The sequence below is a fragment of the Somniosus microcephalus genome, chromosome 4 (assembly GCF_052327205.1).
Source record: "Somniosus microcephalus isolate GS21.2 chromosome 4, FLI_Smic_1.0, whole genome shotgun sequence".
Lineage (NCBI taxonomy): Eukaryota > Metazoa > Chordata > Chondrichthyes > Squaliformes > Somniosidae > Somniosus > Somniosus microcephalus.
The window spans coordinates 317,329,315-317,356,424 of NC_140990.1; the positions used below are offsets into that span (position 1 = coordinate 317,329,315).

Sequence of the window (27,110 nt, forward strand, 5' to 3'; positions counted from 1 at the left end):
CACTGGACAGAATCCGCTCACGGCGGCACGGACAGTTTAAGCAGACGCCCCCAGCCGGGGGCCCTTTCCTCCAGCAACTTGTTTCCCGCAGGGACAGGCTGCCGGGAGCACTTCCTGTCTGGGAAGTATTTAAGTGGATGCGCGGGCTTTTCCAGTTCCTCGTTGCCATGAGGTAGAATAAAAGCAGTTGTGTTTTACTAGCTCTGGTCTCAACTCCCACGTTTGCCGCGGTATCTCAACACTGGTGACCCCGACGCTCAGGACGAATCCTAAGCTAGCATGGCGGATACAAACGCAGCCACGGTTAAACTACCGGACTTTTGGGAGAACCTGGCCGAAGCCTGGTTTGTTCAAGCCGAGTCCAGATTCCGGCTGAAACACATTACAGTCGACGCCACAAAGTACGACTACCTCGTCTCCTCTCTCACCTACGCCACAGTCCCCAAGGTTTGGGCAGCGCTGCAGGATCCACCACCGGAAGGCAAGTACAAACATCTGAAGGCTGCGCTCCTTAAAAAATTTCAAACGTCCTCTTACCAGCGCAACTGCCAACTCCTTGACCTCCCCGGCCTTGGTGACGCTTCACCCTCGGATCTGCTTTCCCACATGCTGTCCCTCTCGGACGACAAAAACACCGGCGCCCTCTTTCGCACGCTTTTCATTCGGCAGCTCCCCGCCAGCATCCGCCCGCTCATTGTGGAGTCTGGCTCCACGGACCTGAATGACATAGCCGAAAAGGCCGACTGGCTGCTCTCGGCACAGTCCGCTCGCGACGTCGCGCCCGACCTCACGGCAATGACCACGCGGTCTTCCCGGCCCACTAGGCCCGACCGCCCTACCACTCCGGGTCACTGCTACTACCACACCCGTTTTGGCACTAGGGCCCAATGCTGCACGCCACCGTGTACCTTCAAACCCCCACCCCCCCCCCGCACCGGCCCCCGCGATGGCCGCGGGGCAAAAGGGGCCTCTACTGTACGTCACCGACGACAGAACCAACCGCCGATTTCTGTGCGACACAGGGGCCCAGCACAGCATCACCCCCGCCTCCGCCCTCGAAATCCAACACGACACACGGGGTATCACGCTGGCCGCAGCCAATGGCTCTGACATCCGCACATATGGCACCCGCATCGTCACGCTCGACCTCGCGGGCCGCTGCTACCGCTGGGAGTTCCTCACAGCCAGGGTCCTCTGCCCACTCATCGGCGCCGACTTCCTACGCGCCCACGGCCTCCTTGTCGACATTCCGAGGCACCGCCTCGTCGACATCAACACTATGGCCCCCATCCCCGGCGCATTCACCCCGGCCCGTTCAGCCGGCCTGACGACCTACTGCCTCGCCAGAGCCACGGACGACTACTCGGCACTCCTAGCCGAGTTTCCCGCCCTCACTAACCCGACCTTTTCGGCCAAAGCCGCCAAACACGGTGTGGAGCACTATATCCCCACCACCGGCCCCCCAGTTTCTGCCCACGCCCGCAGACTCAACCCGGCCAAGCTGGAAATCGCGCGGGCCGAGTTCACCACCATGGACCAACTCGGCATCATCTGCCGCTCCAGCAGCCCTTGGGCCTCGCCCCTCCACATCGCCCCCAAGCCCGGCGGAGGCTGGCGCCCTTGCGGGGACTACCGCCGTCTCAACGACGCCACCACCCCCGACCGATACCCGGTGCCACACATCCAGGACTTCTCGGCCCGACTGGCCGGACGAACCGTCTTTTCCAAGATCGACCTGGTGCGCGGTTACCACCAAGTCCCCGTACACCCCGCGGACATCCCCAAAACAGCCGTCATCACCCCATTCGGCCTGTTCGAGTTCCTGAGGATGCCCTTCGGCCTCAAGAATGCAGCCCAGGCTTTCCAGCGCCTTATGGACTCAGTCCTCCGTGAGCTGAACTTCCTATTCGTCTATCTAGACGACATTCTCGCGGCCAGCTCCTCCAAACAGGAACACCTCGAACACCTTCGCACCCTGTTCGGGCGCCTAGCCCAACACGGGCTCATCCTCAGCCCGGCGAAGTGCCAATTCGGCCTAACAGAGATCGATTTTCTCGGTCACCACATCACCCCTGCTGGGGCCGTCCCCCTGCCCAACAAGGTGCAGGCCGTCCAGCAATTCCCCCACCCCACAACCATCAAGGGCCTCCAGGAGTTCCTCGGGAGGGTGAACTTCTACAACAGGTTCATCCCCAGAGCTGCAGCCCTCATGAAGCCCCTATACGACTCCCTCCGAGGTAAATCCGGCAAGATGGACGTAGCCTGGACCACTGACACGCCAGCCGCCTTCGACGCCACCAAAAACGCGCTCGCCGACGCCACCCTGCTCGCGCACCCGAGGGCCGATGCCCGGGTCGCGCTCACCACCGACGCCTCCGACCACGCGGTCGGCGCCATGTTCGAGCAGTGGGTCAATGGCGCGTGGCAGCCACTTGCCTTCTACAGCCGCCAACTGCGCCCCCCGGAGGTCAAATACTCCACTTTCGACCGCAAGCTTCTCGCGCTCCACCTGTCGGTCCGCCATTTCAGGTTCCTCCTGGAAGGCCGCCCCTTCACCGCGTACGTGGACCACAAGCCGCTCACATACGCGATGGCCAAGCACACCGAACCCTGGTCCGCTAGGCAGCAACGCCAGCTCGCGGCCGTGTCCGAGTTTACTATGGACATCCAGCACGTCTCCGGTAGAGACAACGTTGTCGCCGACTGCCTTTCCCATCCCGCCATCTGCGCGAATCACCTCGCGGTCGACTACGCGCAACTAGCAGCGGCCCAGCTCACGGACCCAGACCTCCTCTCGGTGGCTACCAGCCTGCCAGGGCTACGCCTAGCCAAGGTCGCGCACGGGCCCGAAGCCACGGCAGTCACTTGCGACGTCTCACTCGGCCCAGGCCGGTCGTCCCTGCAACCTGGCGCCGCCGCATCTTCGACGCGCAACACGGGCTCTCCCACCCGGGTTCCCGCGCATCCGTCAAACTCCTCTCCCAGCGCTTCGTCTGGCGCGGCCTCAGCAGAGATGTCCGGACTTGGGCCACCTCCTGCCTCGCCTGCCAACGGGCTAAGGTACAGCTGCACACAAAAGCACCCCTGGGAGACTTCGAGGTACCCAGCCGCCGCTTCGACCACGTACACGTCGACATCGTCGGTCCTCTGCCGCCATCGCAAGGCCAAACTTATCTCCTCACGATGGACGACCGCTACACACGCTGGCCTGAGGCAGTGCCGCTGACCTCCACCACCACAGCCGACATCGCTAGGGCGTTCGTTAACGCCTGGGTTGCGAGGTTTGGCGTACCGGCCGACATAACCTCCGACAGAGGCGCCCAGTTCACCTCCGAACTCTGGACGGCCACAGCACGCAACCTCGGGGTGACGCTCCACCAAACCACGGCGTACCACCCGCAGGCCAACGGGCTTTGTGAACGCTTCCACAGGTCACTCAAGGCCTCACTCCGCGCCGGCCTGCAGGACAGTACCTGGACTGACCGCCTACCGTGGGTGCTACTAGGCCTATGCACCGCGGTCAAGGAAGATCTCCAGTCCTCGGCAGCGGAGTTAGTCTACGGACAACCGCTGCGCGTCCCAGGCGAATTCCTTCCGGAGGCTACCACGCCTTGGTCGGCCGAACAGCAGCGGCTCAACTCTTTCTCTTCCGCTCAGCAGTTCGCCCCACTTCCGGTCAACCGACACGGCGAACTCGCACCTCACGTCCCGCCAAATTTACAGCAGGCGCGCTTCGTCTTCGTGCGACACGACGCGCACCGCGGGCCCCTGTGACCCCCGTACGACAGACCGTACGAGGTACTACAAACCGGGGACAAGGTCTTCAAGCTGCGACTCGGCGACAGGGTCGACACAGTCTCCATCGACCGGCTCAAACCAGCACACACAGAACCAGGGGAACAGGTCCCCGTGGCCCGGCCTCCAACTAGAGGCCGTCCCGCCAGCAAACCAGCACAGCCGGCGGCGAACCGTCCGGCCTCACCAACTAGACCGGCGACCACTCAGAGCCGCTGCGGCAGAACCATCAGACCACCGTCACGACTCGTCCACTCCTCCTAAGCGGATTCTGGGGGGAGCTCTGTGGCGACACGCCACCACTGGACATAATCCGCTCACGGCGACACGGACAGTTTAAGCAGACGCCCCCAGCCGGGGACCCTTTCCTCCAGCAACTTGTTTCCCGCAGGGACAGGCTGCCGGGAGCACTTCCTGTCTGGGGAGTATTTAAGTGGGATGCGCGGGCTTTTCCAGTTCCTCTGATGTGCCTCAATAAATCCGAGACTCGATGTTAGCAAAACAAAACAAGGCTTTTATTGACTTAGAAGGTAACACACAGAGGAGAATGTATCTTCCATCCAGAGGTCTGCCGTACTGGATGTGCTGCAGGCTGGGCCAGCTTACATAGGAGCCAGGTATGGGCGGAGCCCTACACACAGTACAATACAATGGAAATGAAACTGAAACCAACCACAGTCACAGGCAGAGAAATACTGATGAGTGATGAATGGAATATTTCATCACATCCTCTTTGCCATGAGGTAGAATAAAAGCAGTTGTGTTTTACTAGCTCTGGTCTCGACTCCCACGTTTGCCGCGGTATCTCAACAGTGCCTACCTTTTTGAGTGTAATCGGGCCGAAGACTTTCAATTTACTTCGCAGCCTCGTGCAGCCAGATAAGCCAGGAACTAAAACATATAAGCAACTAGTGGAAATTCTTGGAGCACATTTTTCACCAAAACCTCTGGTTATTGCTGAGAAATTTAGATTTCACAAACGGAATCAAGAGGAGGGGGAATCAAGAGTTGTTTATTGCTGCTTTAAAAAGGTTGTCGGAACACTGCCAGTTCAAGGAGGTGCTGAATGACACCATTAGAGACAGACTTGTGTGTGGTCTGCAAAATGCAGCCACACTGAAGTGCCGCCTTACTGAGGACAACCTTACTCTTGAAAAGGCCATTGAAGTTAATGTCTCCATGGAGATGCCGGAAAAGGAGGCTCACCAGTTGAGTTCAACAGGGAGAGTTCACAAGGTGTCGTCTGAGCCTAAAGGTGCGCGGAACGGCACATGTTACCGTTGTGGGAAAACGGGCCATCACGCTAATGACTGCTGGTGTACGGAGCTGGAATGCCGAAATTGTGGCAAAAAGGGTCACATTGAACGCGCCTGTAGAGGTAAAAAAAGAACAGACAGAGCTGGGAAGCATGGAAGCAAAATGTCTGTATTTGGACAAGAGAGGAAAAAGAGTGTTCATTCAGTGCAGTATGATGGAACAAGCAAAACAGAGGGGAGCGACACCTCTGAGGAGGAAGAGGTGCATATACTGACGGTTGCAGGTGGTTCAAATGGCTACTGGGTGTCACCACTGGTGGAGGGACAATCAGTGCGGATGGAGGTGGACACAGACGCGGCTGTGTCCCTTGTTTCAGACACTGTCTACAACAAAATGCTAAAGCATCTTACCCTTCAGCCAACAAACATTGTGCTAAAGACGTATACCGGCGAACCTGTGGCCATGAGAGGCGTCACTGAGGTGACAGTTAAATTGAACGGACAGACTGCAAAACTGCCACTATATGTGGTAAAGGGAAATTACCCATCGCTACTGGGACATGCGTGGCTGGAGAAAATCACGCTGGACTGGCCTGCAGTCCGCATGATGTCAAAAGGGGAGTCAGGTCTGACTGCAGTGTTAAACAAACATGCAGAACTCTTCAATGGGGAACTTGGGAGCATGAAAAAGATCAGCGTGAGACTGGACATTAAACCTGACAGCAAGCCGAAGTTTCACAAAGCCCGACCTGTACCCTATGCAATTAGGCCAAAAGTTGAGGCTAACTTGGAGGCCTTAGTCGAGAATGGAGTCCTGGAGCCTGTGAGCGTGAGCAAATGGGCCACACCCATTGTTCCTGTCCTGAAAAAGGATGGATCTGTTCGAATCTGCGGGGATTTTAAAGTGACTATTAACCCGGTGCTGTCTGTGGAACAGTACCCGCCCCCTCATTGATGATCTTTTTACGGGCCTGGCCGGAGGGCAAAAGTTCAGCAAAATAGACTTATGCCAGGCTTATCTACAAATGCATGTTGATGACAAATCAAAGGAGCTGCTGACAATTGTGACACACAAGGGGCTATACAGGTACTGCCGCCTTCCGTTTGGAATTACGTCGGCCCCTGCTCTATTCCAAAGGGCAATGGATCAGATTTTGAGTGGACTGCCAGGAGTCCAGTGCTACCTGGACGACATCCTTGTCACTGGGACAAATGAGGAGGATCATCTTCTGAACTTGGATGCGACACTACAACGACTGAAAGAGTACGGACTCAGAGTTCGTAAGGACAAATGTGAATTCTTTCAGTCTTCAGTTGAGTACCTGGGGCATGTGATTGACGCTACTGGTCTGCATAAGGCGCCGCCAAAGGTCAAGGCGATCGTGGAGGCCCCAGCACCCCAGAATGTGAGCCAGTTACATTCATTTCTGGGGCTACTTAACTACTATGGGAAGTTTATTCCAGACTTAGCAACATTGCTGAAGCTGTTACATCAGTTGCTATGTCAAGGCAAAACATGGAAATGGACTGAACTGTGCAACGAAGCTTTCGCCCAAGCAAAGAAAGCATTGCTGAATTCGGAGGTCCTGACACACTTCGACCCAAAGCTACCCGTGCAGCTAGCATGTGATGCATCATCATATGGTGTGGGAGCAGTCATATCCCACATCATGCCTTCGGGTGAAGAGAAACCTATCGCCTTCGCATCACGCACCTTGAACAAGGCCGAGAGTAACTATGCGCAGATCGAGCGCGAGGCCTTGGGAATCGTTTTTGGAATTCGAAAATTTCATCAGTACCTGTTTGGGAGAAGGTTCACACTCCTGACAGACCACCGTCCATTGACTTCAATCTTCGGGCCCCACACCGGAATTCCGTCTCTCGCTGCAAGCAGGATGCAAAGGTGGGCTTTACTGTTGTCAGGACACACATACGACATCAAATATTGCAAATCAGACTTGCACGGCAACGCAGACGGTCTCTCGAGGCCACCCTTGCCTGTTACTCCCCCAGAGCCTCGTCAGATAGACATCTTCCACTTTAGACAAGTGGAGGGAGCACCTGTCACTGCAGTTCAGGTACGAAGGTACACCCGCAACGATCCAGTCCTGTCTGAGGTAATGGACGATGTCATTCGAGGGAGAGCGATAGGAGATTCTCCTAGTTTGAAACCTTACGTTTCAAAAAGAAATGAGCTCTCCATCCAGGCAGGTTGTTTTCTTTGGGGACGCCGTGTCATCATTCCGCCACCTCTGAGGGAACCTATACTGCAACAACTTCATACAGGCCACAGTGGGATGGTTCGGATGAAGGAAATGGCAAGAAGCTACTTCTGGTGGCCAGGTCTCGATGGGAATATTGAGGAGAAAGCCAAAACATGTTCCCCATGTCAAAGGGTCCGGAATGTTCCACAGCTGGCAACCCTACACCCCTGGGATTGGCCTGCAGAAGTGTGGCAGTGAGTACATGTGGACTTCGCCGGTCCTTTCGAAGGGAAGATGTTTATGGTGGTTGTGGACGCTCGTAGCAAGTGGCCGGAGGTCGCTGTGATGAGGTCTACCACGGCAGAGAAAACAATTGAGAAACTTGGTGAGATGTTCAGCTGTTATGGCTCACCGGAACAACTCGTAAGTGACAATGGTCCACAATTTGTATCACAGGAGTTTGCAACCTTCCTGCATTTGAATGGTGTCCAACACATCAGGTCTGCGCCCTATCATCCCTCTACTAACGGCCAGGCAGAAAGGTTCGTGCAAACTTTGAAGCACGCCTTGAAGGCATCGCAAGGTCAGGGCTCAATCCACCAACGTCTGAACAGCTTCCTGTTGTCCTACAGGAACGAGCCGCATGCCACAACCAAAACTTCCCCTGCTTCGCTCATGATGAAGAGGCAGTTGCGGACAAGTTTTGACTTACTCAAACCTCCAAGGGCAGAGCAGGTTGTCCATCGTCAACAACAAGCTCAAGTTGAAAAAAGAGAGAAAAGAGCCAAGGAGAGACGGTTTCATCCGGGAGAGCACATCCTAGCTCGAAACTACAACACTAGACCGAAATGGGTTCCTGCTACAGTGATCGCGCAGACGGGCCCTGTGTCTTACACAGTTGAGACTGCTGAGGACGTCATCTGGAGAAGACACACAGATCAACTGTTGCTAGGAGCAGAGACAGCCACAGAGGCTCCAACGGCTGGTTGGCCTGAACTGTTTCTGAATGATACCGCAAACCAGCATCCTTTGCCACAGTGCTCTTCTCCAACACAGGAAGTCAGAGACTGTTCCACCTGTGCAAACTCCTGACTTTCAACTGACACAGGCACCTTCTCCATCTAGGCCTGTGTCAATGCCTACTGCTGTGGAAGCCAGCGATGACCGCCGGTATCCTGTCAGAGAGCGGCGGCCTCCAAGACGCTTGGATCTGTAGGCTTAGTGACTTACCCACAAGACTGGGGCAGAATAAACCCCAGGGTAAAATCAGGGTTTGAGGCAGTCTACCTCTACCCTAGGTTGGTTGAGTGTATTGAAAGTAACTTACCTATTGAGGAATAATGTGGACCTTCCATTTAAGAGGGGAGGAAATGTTATGTATTGTGTGTTCTATTGTGTGTTCTCCTCCCACCTGTGGTGGCGCTGTCACAGGAGATAAATGGTTGGGTATTCTCTCGGTTAAGTTTAGCTCTCTTTGTTCGGAACTTCCCAGAACTTCCTTTCCTTCCAATAAAGCACTTCATGTTTGAATCTCTGAGTTCTGAGTCCTAAATTATGTCTAGGTAGAAAGGTACCGACACAACAATTGCGTCTGCTTTAACTCTTGCTTCCGCGGCTCCCTAAACTCCCCCCCCCGAGCTCTCTCCCCCCCCCCCCCCACCCCCCGCCCTTGCTCTCAGGCAGCCCCGCAGGCTGCTAACGATGATAGAAACATAGAAACATTGAAGATAGGAGCAGGAGTAGGCCATTCGGCCCCTTGAGCCTGCTCCACCATTCAATGAGATCATGGCTGGTCATCCAAATTCAGTACCCTGTCCCTGCTTTCTCCCCATATCCCTTGAACCCTTTAGCCTTAAGAAATATATCCAACTCCTTCTTGAATATATTTTAATGAATTGGCTTCTACTGCCTTCTGTGGTAGAGAATTCCACAGGTTCACCACTCTCTGGGTGAAGAAACTCCTCCTCATCTCTGTCCTAAATGGCTTACCCCTTATCCTTAGACTGTGACCCCTGGTTCTGGACTCCCCGACCATCGGGAACATCCTTCCTGCATCTAGTCTGTCTAGTCCTGTTAGAATTTTATAAGTTTCAATGAGATCCCCTCTCATTCTTCTAAACTCTAGCGAGTATAAGTCCAGTCGACCCAATCTCTCCTCATACGTCATTCCTGCCATCCCAGGTATCAGCCTGGTGAATCTTCGCTGCACTCCCTCCATGGCATGAACATCCTTCCTCCGATAAGGTGACCAAAACCCTTTACTCCCCCCCTCCACAGATTCTGACCTCACTAACGCATCAATTATTCAGCAAGTGCCACACAAAATTCCTCAAGAACCTGGACCTATGATTTACACAGCAAGAATTCAATTCACTCAGTTATGCTTTGTTAATTTATAAGGCGTTGCTTAAATTGTACGGTTAAAAGGTTAATCCCAGCCTAATGTTGATGTTAAAATCTCGGCGGGGTCGGGGGCAGATTCAGATCCTGGCCGCGAGCCCCCAATAAATGTAAGAACACTGGGGTCGATATCTCGACAAATATATGCCAAGGAACCAGACGAATCCTTAACCCCCTCACTTCACTCTGCACTAAGAAGCAGTCTGGGTTTTACCACTCAGTTTAGGTTTAGGAGTGAATGATGTCTATGTCGACTCGCTGAACTGACTTACATCACCCAGTTCGGATTGAATGCGAGTTCACTTTGCCAACCCTCAATTAGGATACCTATGAGCAACTGAGTGAATGAATTAACCCTTTCTTACCAAAACATCTAAGAAGTCAAGATAGCAAATCATGCGCTAAAAATTATTTATTGACTTCGAAACCACAATTATTACTACTTAAATTAAAACATTGAGCATACACATAATTAATAGATATAAGTAGTTATAGACAAGGTTAACTAGCAATTTGAATAACAAAACATTAATGGACAGAATTCCTTAACAAAGTGCATAACAAGCAATTCAGTATATCAGTGTAATTTAGCATTAACAGGATCGCTGCCTGTTAGATTATAGTTGAGATCAGTGCCTGCGACTGATATAAATTGGTGAGATTAATCCAGGTTTAAACTTCTTAGACAGCTGACAAATTAACAGCTTTGGATAGCCAGTCTATTGGGTAGATTAGGGTCTTTTGTGCTGGTGATTAGCAACGTTTCCAGAGCTTATACGACCATGTCCTTATGAGCAGCTTGGTCGAGTTGATTCTCTTCCTCCTCTGGGATGGTGGTGTTAGCTTCTGGAACGTGAGTTGATGAACCCCTTTATGGAGGGGGATTATCTCTTCCACTCGCATCCTCTGTTCCGGCTGAATCCACCTTACGAACAAGTGACGGTACCTGCTAGCTGACTTAACTCTCACCTTCCTCGATCTCAAGGCACTTGTGCAGTTAAGTGACACGCCTATCTCTGCCTCTGACTGGCTGTGTAGCCGTACAGTCTGACTTTTATAACCTCTTGCTCACTGTCCTGAATATGGTTTGGGCTTGTGAAAGTACCCTTTCACACCTATTAGTTAAATATCACCACAGAAGCAAACAAAAAGAATCTTCTACAAAGAGAAACACCTAACGAGGACAAAATCTGATGAGAGGTGTGCTAAGTGCTCTCTTTATATACCCTAAATTCAAAAAGAAAAGCCCCTTTCCATTCAATTGACACATGTGTCTGAAAGGTTCACCTTTTTTTGGTGTCAATCACTTCTATAGTCATGTAAATGTTCTGGAAGATGTCAAAGTTAATGAAGCACGGATACATAGGCATACCAAAAACGACATTTTACTCCCCTAACTTCCAATCTTCTTTTACCCAAAGGTCCTGCACAGGAGCAGATAGGGCATGGCATATTTATGTCCCACTAATGAGCTATTCCTTGGCGTAGTCCTCAATGTTAGCGGTCTTATCACTGACGAGGAATATCCTCTTTAAATAAACATCTTTGGGTTATTTTCCCAGCCATTTCCCAGCATTCAACTTCACCATCACCAAGACCACCTTCTTCCACCTACGTAACGAATTACATCTCCGCCCCTGCCTCAGCTCATCTGTTGCTGAAACCCTCATCCATGCCTTTGTTACCTCTAGACTTGACTATTCCCACGTTCTCTTGGCTGGCCTCTCCGTTTCCACCCTCCATAAACTTGAGCTCATCCAAAGCTCTGCTGCCCATACTCTGATTCGCACCAAGTCTCGTTCACCCATCACCCCGTGTTCGCTGACCTACATTGGCTCCTGGCCCGACAGCGCCTTGATTTTAAAATTCTCATCCTTGCTTTCAAATCGCTCAATGGCTTCATCGCTCCTTATCTAATTAACTTCTTCCACCCTACAACCCTCCGAGATCTCTGCACTCCCCCACTTCTGGCCTCTTGCGCAACTCCAATTTCCATCGCCTTCAGCTGCCTGGGTCCTAAGCTCTGGAATTCCCTCCCTAAACCTCTCCGCTTCTCTATCTTTTCCTTTAAGATGCCCCTTAAAACCTACCTCTTTGACCAAGCTTTTGGTCACCTGTCCTAACATCTCCTTATGTGGCTCGGTGTCAAATATTGTTTGATAATCGCTCCTGTGAAGTGCCCTGGAACGTTACAGGTGCTATATAAATGCGAGTTGTTGTTGTCCACTGCTGATTCCACATTGTGCAGCCACGTTTACTGGAATCCTATTTGAGAACACAATTCAAGCAGTTTACAGGACACTTTCCCCACAGTGGTAAGGTGAGACCGACATGGACAAACTGACTTACGAGCCTCGATATTTATGGGGAGGGTGCGGCAGAGGGCGAAAACGACTGGGGATGGTGTTGAGGATGGGGACGCAGATGTCCTGACGAAATTAACAGCAGGACCTCATTATAATTTTTTCCTTCCGTTTCCTGTCCGGCAGCTGGCCAAATTGACAGGCTGGCTGGCTGCCGGGCGGGAAAACCGACGTCAGGAGGTTGCAGCCGGGGATCGTTGGGGACGGTCCACGGCAATCGGTCAGAGATCGGGGCTTGGGGTATCACGGAAGAGAGAGGCGATCAGGAAGCGGGGAGGCTGGAGATCGTGGACTGGTTGGGGTGTGGGGGGGGGGTGGGGGGAGAGGAAGAGAGAGGCAATTGGAAGGGGGGACGGCTGGAGATCGTGCACTGTGAAGGTGGGGGTGGAGGTTGACTACAATCGCGGCTTGGAGCCGTCTTCAGTGATGGAGGTGGAGGTCTATCATCGCAGCAGGGTGTAGCGAGAAGCCGCGATCAGCAGAGGGGTGGCCGAAGGCTTGCTGGAGGGGGGCTCTCATGCTCCTTCTGGCCCAAAGGGAGTGCTGTTAAAACGGCACTCCCTTTTACTGCCGGGTTTCCCGAGCCCTGGGAAACACGCACGCCAACTGAAATTTCAGAATAGTGTGAAAGCAGACCTGTAATGGTGGTCTTCCTCAACATGATGTCATTAAAAGTTTACAGCGTAACAAACAATTAGCATCAATTTCCATACAACAAATAATCTGATATTTTAAAAATATATTCCCAATTTTCTCCCCTGTAGGAGTGGACCATTTGCTGGGGTACAGTTGACTGACACGGGGTGTCCTGAAGTACCTATGAGCACTGACTAAGACAGTGAATGTCGGTAGGAAACCTATTTATTCCGCCATTGACTGCCTCACTTTCAATGCCTTGCCCCTTCGCTCTAGAATCCCTTCCTCTTACCTACTGCCTCCCAAAATCTTTCCGCCAAATCTCATTCCACCCAAGATCTATGGCCTCTACCTCCGCCCCTTCTTCCCAGCTTTTAAAATCCTTTTTTTTTTTTTACCCTGCCCCATTCCACCTCTTTTGTATTCCTTTCCACTCAGTTTCCATTTCATTCCCTGATCTGCAAAGCATTATTGGGCATCTTTGAGGCATGCTACATAAATGGCAGGTTGCTGCTTATTGCAATATGAGCCTGATGTCAACACTTTCAGGCATGGTTCCCCAGATAGTGACCAGACTGGTGTAGGATCATTTGTTTTTACTCTCTTAACTCTTTAGGTTAATCAGAGATGAGATCAACCAAGACTTTAAACTTTTCTAACTAATGGTTTTATTAACATGAAAACAGCACAGGTTTGCAGATAGAGATGCATAACAACCTTTAAATCGGCAATAAACTTCGAAACTCAGAATGGTCGATTCTTCTGCCTCGTGAACACTGAGAGGTTAATTCACCGCCGACATCCTACCTGGTAGGAGGTTAATAATCCACCCACTTCCTGCATTGCGTTCTTCTGGTCCGACTCGTGCACTGAGCACGGGTCAGTCCCATGAACTGTCTCTTAATATTGTTCTTGCTGACAATCATAACCTCTCTCGGTAATTTTTCCAGTCTCTCTTGCCCACGGTTACACAGACTGTTGCTACCAAACAGCACCTGGTGTTTACGACGGTTACCCACAGTCTCGCGAGGCTGCCTTATCTGTAGCCTTCCAGTCAGTCTGCATGCCCTCTTGAATAGTCAGTCTAATGGATCTTTTAACCAAACTTTGCTCCTTTTAGCAGGTAATGAATCCTTCCAAAAATCCTTCACTGGGAATCCTGCCAAGATTTTTATTCTCCCACTTTTCTTTTTAGCCCAGGAGCGCTGAGATCAATTGGAGTTCTCCAACTGTTGCACCACTAAGCATAGACCAAACCCGGGTCAGACTTGAGCTCTATGTCTTAGTCCTATAATAAGCTATCTGAGGGATAACCTGATATATTTTAATTAAACTTAACAGTAATCTTTAGCTTTCTCTGAATTTAGTACACAAGAGCATCACAGTAATACACAAGAGATTTCAGACAGTAAGATTGAATTGGACCCCACCAGCCCAAAGTAAGTGAAGTTACTTCACAAGTAACATCTCTAGCGTTTACAATCTCCTGTAAGATGTATATTATTTGTGCAACTGATAGGTCACAGAATCACCAAAACTCAGAAGGAGGCCATTTGGCCCTGCGCCCGTGCTAGCTCTCCAACTGGAGCTACCCACTCTAAACCCACGGGTCTCGGGCATTCACCATACAATGTGACATGAACCTTGTCATTCATGAAAGAAAGACTTATGAAATAATACTGAGCGGCCTATGGGTGGTGCTGTCCAGGGAGAGTATAAATACTCGGGCACGAGCCCAGCTTGTGCAGGACATTAACAGGAACTAGTAAAGAACACAACTAGACCTCCATGTTGTAAAACGGTTGAGTAAAGCTTTGTTTAACGCTTAGACCAAGTCACAATGCTGCCAGGATACGTGTGTGCAAGTTCCTGAAAGATGCAGTCCTTGAGCACCCAGAGTCAGAATAGCAAACATTGCCAGATTTCCCAGCTATTCTACCGGAATTACCAGTAAAACCCTTCTCAGGGAAGAGACTGAGGAACAAATGTAAAAAAAAAGGTTAAAAAAATCCAGGGGGCTGTAACGCCGGTAATTTAAGTGCAAAAGAGCCTCCGAGGTGGCCAAGATAGGTCTTGAGCTGCAGCGCTGGGTTAGCCCGCGTATAGTGCAAGACACCATCTTGGTAAAGGACCTGAAGCGCGCGCTAGGAACGGCCACCCCGAGGATGATTAAGCCTCTGATTGGCAATTAAATTGGTTCCGAATGCTCACAACATTTTGCTGGCTAGCGCTGCAATTGTCCACCTCTCCTACCAGCGACCAGCTGAACAGGAGTAAAGAAGCCGTTGGTGAGGAATGCGTGCGCTACTGTCAATGTTCACTTGCTGATTGCAATTGACTGACTACACTGCATTTGAAGAGGACTTTTGTTACACATCGGGAGACTTTCTGGGACGCATTTTCAAGACTTCACTAACGCTCTATCAACATTTTATCTGGAAATTCTCTGAGGACTTCACCTAAAAAGAGTGACTGCTGTGCTACCCTACCTTATTGGACACCTTATAGGAGTCACCAGGAGAAAGGGAGTGCTTGTTCATAGGGATCTTGCTAGGTGTTCCCCTTGGTCTGGAGGAGGAATGGGAGGAGGCAATGAGGCCAGGCAGAGCAGCACCAGCTGCTGGAGCAGAGAGGGCGGGGAGGGACAGGAGGGCTTTCTGCAGGAGGCCCTATCCATCCATGGTCTTCAGAGAGCACTACTCCTACATTCACCTGACCCAAGACCAGTGCATGAAGAGGCTGCGCTTTACCAAGGAGATCGTCTGAGATCTGTGGCCTCATGGGAGGAAGACTCAGATGTCTCAACATGGCCAGGACTGGATTGCCTGTGGCAGTCAAGGTCACAGTAGCACTTAATTTTTATGCTGCTGGAACCTTTTAGGCAGTCACAGGGGATATCTCACATATCACAATCCTCTGTGCACTTTTGCATAAGGGAGGTCACTAAGGCTCCATATGCTCTGAGGAATAACTATATATGTTGTGGATATGTAAGGAAGCTGGAGTGGCCACATACCTCTAGGCAAGATGTCCCCTGCTCTGCCTGCTGCCACACCCCTCCAGATTACTGCCAGCACTGCCTCCTCAAGGGGAGTGATTTTTTTTAAAAATTTGCTTATGGGACCTGTGCATCGCTGGCAAGGCCAGCATTTATTGCCCATCCCTAGTTGCCCTCGAGAAGGTGGTGGTGAGCCGCCTTCTTCAACCGCTGCAGTCCGTGTGGTGAAGGTGCTCCCACAGTCCTGTTAGGTAGGGAGTTTCAGGATTTTGACCCAGCGACGATGAAGGATCGGCAATATACTTCCAAGTCAGGATGGTGTGTGACTTGGAGGGGAACTTGGAGGTGGTGGTGTTCCCATGCGCCTGCTGCCCTTGTCCTTCTAGGTGGAAGAGGCCGCGGGTTTGGGAGGTGCTGCCGAAGAAGCCTTGGCAAGTTCCTGCAGTGCATCTTGTAGATGGTACACACTGCAGCCGCGGTACGCCGGTGGTGGAGGGAGTGAATGTTTAAGGTGGTGGATGGGGTGCCAATCAAGCGGGCTGCTATGTCCTGGATGGTGTCGAGCTTCTTGAGTGTTGTTGAAGCTGCACTCATCCAGGCAAGTGGAGAGTATTCCATCGCACTCCTGACTCATGCAGGCGTGCTTCCCCTCCCCTGGCCAAGTCCTGCTGGCGCCTGTTATGTGCTATCTTGTCCAGGAAGACATAGGGCTAGAAATTAGTCTCGTGCGGTGGCACAAAACTGGCCGCCTGTTATACGCAACCCTGATATTCGGTTCCATTGCAGTCAAAAGCGCTTTGCTGCTTTTGGTTCCAACAGTGGAACAGTCCCATCGCAGCAGGCTCTGGCTCGATTACGTAGCACAGAACGGCCATTTAATTTGGCAATGAGTTGTCACCAAAATGGACAATCTCACTCAGAGTGGATACGCGAATAACTTGGGACACATCTGGAGGAATTTTCTGCTTGGCCAGTAAGGACCGCTCTTTCGAGGTTGGGCCTGAGGCTTTACTTTGTATCCAATTGGAGATGCTGGACTTGTCCAGATCAGGAACATTGCCCAATTTCCCCTCCCTCCTTAACCCAAGGGGTGCTGACGTTTATAGAGATCCTACCACTACCCTGGCTAACTCTGCTCAGACTAATGGTCAAACCTGAGACCTTCTGAGTCTCCGCAGCTCACAGCTATTCACTGGATAAACCTGTTGAGCCATCGAGGGAGTCGTGTATTGGATCTCCAATATACTATGTGGCAATGGTTGGCGTGATGGGTGTTTGAGCTTAGACTGAGCTTCAGCATGTCATCTGCAGGAGTCATAGAATGGAAATCAGGTTAATTCTCACAAGGGGAAGGAGAAACAAAATTCACTTGGAGAGTCTCTGGGGCTACACACCAGTATTGGTGAGAGTTGCCAACTATGGTTGGACATATTTTTGGAGGTGCCATCACATGGCCCCCTGCCTCCAACTGCTCCGCCCCCACACTCCGGCCATTAGCCACCCAACATGTCCATCCTTCTGGTGCACCCCATTCCCGCGGCCAATTGGAAAGCAAACCGACTCTTCATTACCCATTCTCAACTCTCAGGCAGTCTTTTTTTCCCCCCATCTCAGATACTTTTATAACTAACCCAAAGCATTCAAAAAAAATGTTAAAACACATTTTTTTTAATACCCCTATGAATTTTCTCGTGGGTTTTGCTGGGAGCAGTGTCCTGGAGATTAGTCTTTAACTCCTGGAGACTCCAGGACAATCCTGGAGGATGGGCAACCCTAGTATTGGTGGAGGCCTGGGAGAAGATCTTCTCAGTGTCTCAATGAAGGCATGCAGAGCTCTCAGCAGCAGAGGAAAGTTGGGAGACATAGATCAGGAAAGAGTGAGAGAGATCGCAAACCCATGTAAGCCTTTAGAGCTGTGCTTACTTTTCAAGGGCGAGATACATTCAAACAAGTTGTATTTTTTTGAACCAAAATGAAGTGAGTCTTGCTCCAAATGACACTGTGCTTCATGGTGTGCAGAACAAGCTGAAGAGAAAGAAGAATCATAGAAACTTACAGCGCAGAAGGAGGCCATTCGGCCCGTCGTGCCTGTGCTGGCTCTTTGAACGAGCAGTCGTGCTCAGTCCCACCCCCGCTTTTTGTCCGTAACCCTGTAAGTTCCTCATCCTCAAGCACCTGTCCAACTCCCTTTTAAAATGATCAGCTTCCGCCAGCTTTTCAGGTGGAGCATTCCAGATCCCGACAACTCTGAGTGAAAAAATGTCTCCTCATCTCCCCTTTAGATCTGTCGCCAATGATTTTGAATCTCTGACCTCTGGTTATTGACCCTCTCACCAGGGGGAATAGATTTTCTCTATCTACGCTATCAAAACCTCTCATCATCTTGAAAACCTCAGGAAGGGGAAATGTCAAAAAAAAAGACATTAATATTTCATTTGAGCTCATCTGGACCTTCATTAGAGAAACTATCCAACGGGGGGATGGTGGGCTTGGTATTCTGGAGGTTTGACCCCCACGAGAGTCTCCTTCACCTGAATCTATTGTACGATCTAGGCTAGGAGTGCCCAGTTTTATTCAGCCAAGTTCCCCTCACCTCAAATCATCAACCTTGCTAAGATCAGCGACTAGCAGGCCATAATTATTAGGGATCTTATCCAACAATTGTGCCCCGTTTATGTTATAAATAAAAAGCCAGACCGTAATTAACCACATTTTCTTCTCTTAAGAAATTACAGGAGTGGAAAAGAGCATTGTGATGGCATGTCATCTGGCAAATATTGCATGCAAGTTCACCAATTTTCATATTCGTATTCATAGAATCATCTACTGATACAGCACAGGAGGCCGCCATTTGGTCCATTGAGCTAGTGCCGGCTCTTTGGTGGAGCTATTCAATTAATTCCGCTCCCCTGCTCTTTCCCCATAGCCCTGTAATTTTTTTTCTCTTGAAGTATTTCTCCAATACCCTTTTGAGTGTTACTATTGAATCTGCTTCCAGCTTTCCTCGCTGAATGTTCTTGAAGGAAGCGCCATTAAAAAAGTCATTCACCACAGTCAACAGTCAACTTTTGCCCTGTCCACAAGAGCTCTTTCATCTCTTGCTGATCAACCATCCATGCCAATCATCATTCCTTTCTGTTGGTAGAATCATAGAATAGAATCGTACAGCACAGAAGGGGGTCATTCGCCCCATCGTGCAGGCGCCTGCTCTCTGGTAGAGCTATCCAATTAGTCCCACTCCCCACCCCCTGATCTTTCCCCGTAGCCCTGCAGTTTTTTCCGTTTTAATTATATATCCAATTCCCTTCTGAAAGTTACAATTGAATCTGCTTCCACCACCCTTTCAGGCAGCGCATTTCAGCTCACAACAACTTGATGCAAAAAGAAATTCTCCTCATCTCTCCATCAGCTTTTTTGCTAATTATCTTAAATCTGTGTCCTCTGATTACCGACCTTCCTTCCAGTGGAAACAGTTTCTCTCTATCTACTCTATCAAAACCCCTCATAATTATGAACACCTCTATAAAATCTCCCCTGAACCTACTTTGCTCTAAGGAGAACAATCCCAGCTTCTCTGGTCTCTCCACATAACAGAAGTCCCTTATCCCTATTACCATTCTGGTAAATCACCTCTGCGCCCTCTCCAAGGCCTTGAGACATCTTTTCTAAAGTGTGGTGCCCAGAATTGGAGACAATACCCCAGCTGAGGCTCTATGCCTCTATTTATAAAGCCAAGTATCTCATATGCTTCATTTACAGCCTTCTAAACTTTTTCTTCCCTTATTCATTCACGAGATGTGGGCATCGCTGGCATTTATTGCCCATCCCTAATTGCCCTCGAGAAGGTAAGCCGCCTTCTTGAGCGGGTCGTTTTCCGAGTGGCAGGCAGTGACTAGTGGGGTACCACAAGGATCGGTCCTAGGACCCCAGCTGTTCACAATATATATTAATGATCTGGATGAGGGAATTGGATGTAATATCTCCAAATTTGCAGACGACACAAAGCTGGGTGGGGAGGGTAAGCTGTGAGGAGGATGTCGTGAAACTCCAGTACGATTTGGACAGGTTGGGTGATTGGGCAGAAACATGGCAAATGCACTATAATGTGGATAAATGTGAGGTTATCCACTTTGGTGGCAAAAACAGGAAGGCAGATTATTATTTGAATGGCAATAGATTGGGAGAAGGGGAAGTGCAAAGAGACCTGGGTGTCCTTGTGCACCAGTCGCTGAAGGTAAGCATGCAGGTGCAGCAAGGCGGTTAAGAAGGCAAATGGTATGTTGGCCTTCGTAGCAAGAGGGTTCGAGTACAGGAACAAGGATGTCTTGCTACAGTTGTGCAGGGCCTTGGTGAGACCACACCTTGAGTATTGTGTGCAGTTTTGGTCACCTTACCTGAGGAAGGACGTTCTTGCCATGGAGGGAGTGCAGCGAAGATTCACCAGGCTGATACCTGGGATGGCAGGAATGACGTATGAGGAGAGATTGTGTCGATTGGGCTTATACTCACTGGAGTTTAGAAGATTGAGAGGGGATCTCATCGAAACCTATAAAATTCTGTCAGGTCTGGACAGACTAGATGCAGGAAGGATGTTTCTGATGGCCGGGGAGTCCAGAACCAGGGGTCATAGTCTAAAGATAAGGGGTAAGCCATTTAGGACTGAAATGAGGAGGAATTTCTTCACCCAGAGAGTGGTGAACCTGTGGAATTCTCTGCCACAGAGGGCGGTGGAGGCCAGTTCATTAAATATATTCAAGAAAGAGTTGGATATATTTCTTGAGGCTAAAAGGATCAAGGGATATGGGGAGAAGGCAGGGACAGGGTACTGAATTTGGATGATCAGCCATGATCTCATTGAATGGCGGAGCAGGCTCGAAGGGCCGAATGGCCTACTCCTGCTCCTATCTCCTATATTCTATGTTTGAACCACTGCAGTCCTTGTGGTGAATGCACTCCCACAGTGCTGACTCTGTCAGCAGTGTTTGGTACAACTGAGTGGCTTGCTGGGCCATTTCAAAGGCCAGTTAAGAGTCAATTACATTACTGTGGGTCTGGAGTCACACATAGGCAGTCCAGGTAAGGACATTAGTGAGCCAGATGGGCCTTTACAACAATCCTGTAGTTTCATAGTCTCCATTACTGATACTAGCTTTTTATTCCAGATTTATTTAATTAACTGAATTTAAATTCCCCAGCTGCCGTGGTGGGATTTGAACTCGGAATTTAATCTCCAGATTATCAGTCCAGGCCATTGGATTACTAGTCTAGTAACATGACCACTATGCTACTGTACCCCTTGCTTGCCACTTTCAAAGATTTAAGTTTTAATGCTGTGTGGACATTTAGAAAGGATGTCAAAGCCTTGGAGAGGGTGCAGAGATTTACTCGAATGGTACCAGGGATGAAAGACTTCAGTAACGTGGAGGGAGTAGAGAAGCTGGGATTGTTCTTCTTTGAGCAGAGAAACCAGAGGACACAGATTTAAGGTAATTGGCAAAAGAACCGGAGGTGAGATGAGGAGAGTTTTATTTTACAGGGCGAGTTGTTATGATCTGAAACGCACTGCCTGAAAGGGTAGTGGAAGTAGATTCAATAATAACTTTCAAAGGGGAATTGGATATATGCTTAAGGGGAGAAAATTGTGGGACTTTGGGGAAAGAGCAGGGGGTGTGAGGGGAGTGGAACTAATTGGATAGCTCTTTCAGAGAGCCGACACAGGCATGATGGGCTGAATGGCCTCCTTCTGTGCTGTATCTCTCTATGAAGAGAGTGATGATTGACAACGGTTAATGGCTGGGCAGAAGCCAAAGGCCTCTGCAGCCGTCCGGAAGCTGAATTTGTGTCGGCACCATGCAGACGCTAACTTGTGCAGTGCATAAAAAATTGGTTCTAAGGGCCCCAGATTCAGACCCTTCCCTTGGCCTGAGCATTGCTCAACCATGGGGGGTTGGGGAGGGTGGGCAGGAAGGGAGCTTCCCATCTGCAGGGGGAAAGAAATTCAGGGACCAAATGAGAGAGAGCGGGGACAGGATGAAAATAAACCAGGTCTCATAGGAACAGGAGTAGGCCATTCAGCCCCTCCAACCTGTTCTGCCATTCAATGAGATCATAGCTGATCTGTCACTTTCCCGACTATCGATTTTTTAATTGTAATTTTTTTTTTCTTTTCCCCTTGCTTGTTCACCAGATTTTCAAGTTTGTCTGACATCCAGAGGCCGGCATCTGTTGCAGCCATGGGTCTGATATCTGTATCTCAAGACGGGATTCCAAGGAAGAACTGGCTGCATCCCAAATACCTCCATAAAGCCTACATCCCACTGACCGCCAGTGGTACCAGCAACCGCACCATCTAACAGTTCGAACAGATGCCTTTTCCACTTGAGAGGTGCTAAACCCTCAGCAAGAAGGCGCTTCTCTGGGATTGGGCCAAACCTTGGGTAAAGCAAGACCATCAATGAGCCGAACTGGAGAGAAAAAAAGAGAAAGGGACAATCCTGGAACTTTGAAGAATTTACTGGAATAAATTACATTTGTTATTTAATAGAGTTAGCAAAAATATTTACAGAATTAAAATGCAAACAATTGGTAAGATTAGCCTGGCTGCAGCTTTGCATATTTTGGGTTGAGTGGCGCTCATGTAAAGGATGGATTTAACGACTAGATTTTGCTGAACATCCCAATATTTGTTATTAAAGAGGATGTCACAACAGTGTCATTAATTATATAAGTAAAAAAAATTGAAAGTGATTATATTTAAGTTCATTTTTTGTTTGTACTGTTTCTATCTTACGCCTCAGGAACTATTTTATTCTAAGGACACTTTCTCTTGGTCCCTTGGTAGGAAACGTTATGCAGCTTTTACATTGATATCATCTCCTGATGCATTTCATACCAAAACTCGTTCTCTCAACCATTTTCCACAGAGCCCGAGTCAGCTCATGACTTGAATGCTGCTCTCGTAGCTGGGGAGGCTCCTCTCACTCTTGAGTAGGGTGTAACCATAGAAACATAGAAGATAGGAGCAGGAGTAGGCCATTCGGCCCCTCGAGCCTGCTCCGCCATTCAATGCGATCATGGCTGATCATCCAATTTCAGTACCCGGTCCCTGCTTTCTCCCCATACCCCTGGATCCCTTTAGCCTTAAGAAATATATCCAACTCCTTCTTGAATATATTTAATGAATTGGCCTCTACTGCCTTCTGTGGTAGAGAATTCCACAGGTTCAACACTCTCTGGGTGAAGAGATTCCTCCTCATTTCTGTCCTAAATGGCTTACCCCTTATCCTTAGACTGTGACCCCTGGTTCTGGACTTCCCGACCATCGGGAACATCCTTCCTGCATCTAGTCTGTCCAGTCCTGTCAGAATTTTATAAGTTTCAATGAGATCCCCTCTCATTCTTCTAAACTCCAGCGAGTATAAGCCCAATCGACCCAATCTCTCCTCATACGTCATTCCTGCCATCCCAGGTATCAGTCTGGTGAATCTTCGCTGAACTCCTTCCATGGCAAGAACATCCTTCCTCAGTGTAAGAAAGGTTCTCCAATTCTGGCCTCTTGTGCATCCCCGATTTTAATCGCTACACCATTAGCGGCTATGGCACGGTGTTAAATTTTGTTTTATAATGCTCCTACGAAGCACCTTGCGACACTTTACTATGTTAAAGTTTACATAGCCAGATCAGGAGATATTAGGGCAGGTGACCAAAAGCTTGGTCACAGAGGTAGCTTTTAAGGAGTGTCTTAAAGGAAGAGAGAGATAGCGAGGCGGAGAGGTTTAGGGAGGGAATTCCAGAGCTTCAGGCCCAGGCAGCTGAAGGCACGGCCACCAATGGTGGACCGATGAAAATCCGGGATGCGCAAGAGGCCAGAATTGGAGGAGCGCAGAGATTTCAGAGGGTTGTAGGGCTGGAAGAGGTTATAGAGATAGGGAGGGGGTGAGGCCATGGAGGGATTTGAAAATACCTCTCAACTGCCAGCTCAAGTGAGCCCTGGGAATAACTCACCCACTCTTGCAATCACATTGGGTACATGGCCTCTGAGTAAACCCTCAGCTGCCGGGAATCCCAGATAAGCGGTCGAAATGATAAGAGGATTAACTTAGATGTACCAGCTTGGAATATGAGAACCTTCCGTGACACTGAGTCAACGGGTAGGCATGAAAGGAGAAGTGCGCTGTTCGGTCGGGAAATAAGACGGTATACTATCAACTATGGCCCAGAAATTCGGGTCAGAGGCTTCCCGCGGGTGCAAGCCCCCGACCTGCACTTACCTAGCGCGCCGGCCGTTGAGCTGTGGGCCCGCGTGGGATTCCGATCCTGGGCCTGCTCCAACTGCCGGCGCGCAGTGCTTGCGTATCCCAGGGGCACAGTTAGTTCGATGCGTCCCCTGGGATCACGTGGGCCATGGAGAGCCAATGGTAGCAGGGAATACTTCATTCATAAAATTGACAGGAAGAGCTGTCAAAACTATAAATACTATAAGCCCCAAAACATCACTAAAACTTCAAATAAATTTTTTTTTAAATCACATTTTTAAAATAACTATAAATTACATAAAATAACTATTTTAAACAATCATTTAAATTTTTGAAAAAATGTATTACATTTTCTAACAGGGCTAAAAATAAAGTTACCTTTCTTTAAAGTATTTAAAAATAATAAACCTGTGGAAAAAATGTTTTAATTTTAATTAATTCACCACTTACCTTGTTAAAAGCAGGCCTTGCACCTGCTTTTTACATGTGTAACGCCTGGAGACTTACCCTCCTGGAGAAACCTGCAAAAAAAACGTAAGTTCCATGCGCATGCGCACGCGCTGCCTCTCCGGCGTACGCGTTCGACCTGTGAACCCTTTCCTTTAAGGGAACGGAAGTTCCGGTTTCCCGCACATGCGCAGTGCATGCACGAAACCGGCACTTCCGTTGGGCCTACGGGTGAGTACCCAAATTTCTGGGCCATTAATACAATAGCAAAATACTGCGGATGCTGGAAATCTGAAATAACAACAGAAAATGCTGGAAATACTCAGCAGGCCAGGCAGCATCCGTGGAGAGAGAAACAGAGTTACTGTTTCAGGTCTGGGACCCTTCATCAGAACTGGAAAAAGCTGGAGATGTAACATATTAAGCAGGTGCAGAGACAGGGTGGGTTAGGAGGGGAGGAAGGAATTGAAAGAACATCCTGTACTTTTGTAAGAGGCAGGAAAGATAAAATAACAACAGAAAATGCTGGAAAAACTCAGCAAGTCAGGCAACATCCGTGGAGAGAAATTTGAGTTGACGTTTCGGGTTTGACCCTTCTTCAAAACTGGAGAGAAAAGGAACTAGATCGAAGGCAGGGCTGCGATCGGACAAAAGAATTAAAGAACCAAAAGAAGAAACCGAGTCTTGGCAGATACCTGATCAAACACGAGAAGGGAAACTGAAAGTAATGAAGATGAACAAGGTTGAAGAGCCAAACGGAGATCCCGTCGCAGAGAAGAGCAGAACTTCTTCAAGGTAGGCATTCCTAGAAGAGGTGTGGCAGTGAACCAAACACTAGTACGATAGCAAAATACTGCAGATGTTGGAAATCCGAAATAACAACAGAAAATGCTGGAAAAACTCAGCAAGTCAGGCAACATCCGTGGAGAGAAATTTGAGTTGACGTTTCGGGTTTGACCCTTCTTCAAAACTGGAGAGAAAAGGAACTAGATCGAAGGCAGGGCTGCGATCGGACAAAAGAATTAAAGAACCAAAAGAAGAAACCGAGTCTTGGCAGATACCTGATCAAACACGAGAAGGGAAACTGAAAGTAATGAAGATGAACAAGGTTGAAGAGCCAAACGGAGATCCCGTCGCAGAGAAGAGCAGAACTTCTTCAAGGTAGGCATTCCTAGAAGAGGTGTGGCAGTGAACCAAACACTAGTACGATAGCAAAATACTGCAGATGTTGGAAATCCGAAATAACAACAGAAAATGCTGGAAAAACTCAGCAAGTCAGGCAACATCCGTGGAGAGAAATTTGAGTTGACGTTTCGGGTTTGACCCTTCTTCATAAAATGTTGCAAATGGGAATGGCAAAAATCATACAGCATGAAAAATGGGGGCAGGGGTTATGGTTTGAAATTGTTGAACTCTGTTGAGTCCGGAAGGCTGTAAAGTGCCTAATCGAAAGATGAGGTGCTGTTCCTCGAGCTTACGTTGAGCCTCATTGCAACTGCACCAACTACTTTCAGCTGACCTTCAGCTAAACGGTGTTTGCTGAGAGTAACAATGTTGATAATCAGAACCACGATAGGGTTCCCCTTGTCCTCACCTTTCACCCCACCAGCCTCCACATTCAACGTCTCATCCTCCGCCATTTCCGCCACCTCCAATGTGATCCCACCACCAAACACATCTTCCCCTCCCCTCCCCTTTCAGCATTCCAAAGGGACCGCTCCCTCCACCCTGGTCCACTCCTCAATCACCCCTAGCAGCCCTTCTCCTTCGCCCAGCACCTTCCCGCGCAAGCGCAGGAGATGCAACACCTGCCCTTTTACCTCCTCCCTTCCCACTCTCCTGGGTCCCAAACACTCCTTCCAGGTGAAACAGCGATTTACTTGTACTTCTTGCAATTTAGTATACTGTATTCGCTGCTCACTATGCGGTCTCCCCTACATTGGGAGACCAAACGCAGATTGGGTGACCGCTTTACGGAACACCTCCGTTCAGTCCGTAAGCGTGACCCCGAGCTTCCGGTCGCCTGTCACTTTAATTCCCCGCTCTGACCTCTCCATCCTCGGCCTCGTACACTGTTCCAATGAAGCTCAACGTAAGCTCGAGGAACAGCACCTCATCTTCCGATTAGGTACTTTACAGCCTTCTGGACTCAACATCGAGTTCAACTATTTCAGATCATGACCTCTGCCCCCATGTTTTCTCTCTCTCACATGGCAGCTGTTGATCATTCAGCCAGTGCCATTTACACCCCATCTAGAGTCATCTTTTGTTTCTTAACTTGTCCCATTACCATCTCCTTTTGCCGTGCACCATCATCCCTTTTGTCTTTTAATCTCTCCTGCCTTCCACTCTATCACAGACCTTCCCTTTTGTTCTTTCCTCCCCTCCTCCCTTTCCCTGTCCCTACTGTTGTGTCTGTCAGTAGTAAGACACAGACTGCAGGAGAACGGTACAACAGGTGTTTACTCAACGTGGCTCACTCTGGAACTGAACTGTACAGATTACTACTCAGTGCTATATACAGGTGTGGTCACTGCCAGTGCTACAGTATACATGAGCTGTAAAAAGTAGTTCCCCCCTTAAAGGTATATACATTACAATTCCTCCCCTTTTAGATTAACAGTACCATAACACTCATTTAACAATTAAATATCAAACTAATTACAATTAACACTTTTAACATACAACGTTAGCTGAAAATAGTCCATTTATATATTCAGTCTTTGGGGAGGCTTTCTGATCCTTTCTGGATAGCG

At 49.4% G+C, this 27,110-nt stretch overlaps 1 protein-coding gene across 3 annotated transcripts in view; it reads left to right on the top strand.

Moving 5' to 3' along the window:
- Window positions 1-22,414, top strand: part of cfap65 (cilia and flagella associated protein 65) — a 217,141-nt gene extending 194,727 nt beyond the window's left edge. For 2 of the 3 annotated variants that reach the window (XM_085986795.1, XM_085986797.1), the window contains one exon: window positions 21,840-22,414. In XM_085986795.1, coding sequence (XP_085842921.1) covers window positions 21,840-22,005 — 166 coding nt within the window. In that variant the 3' untranslated portion in view covers window positions 22,006-22,414. Of the gene's footprint in view, window positions 1-12,782; window positions 12,867-21,839 lie in introns of all 3 variants that reach the window. The other variant, XM_085986796.1, reaches the window with a different exon arrangement.
- The last annotated feature ends 4,696 nt before the right edge of the window (window positions 22,415-27,110 follow it).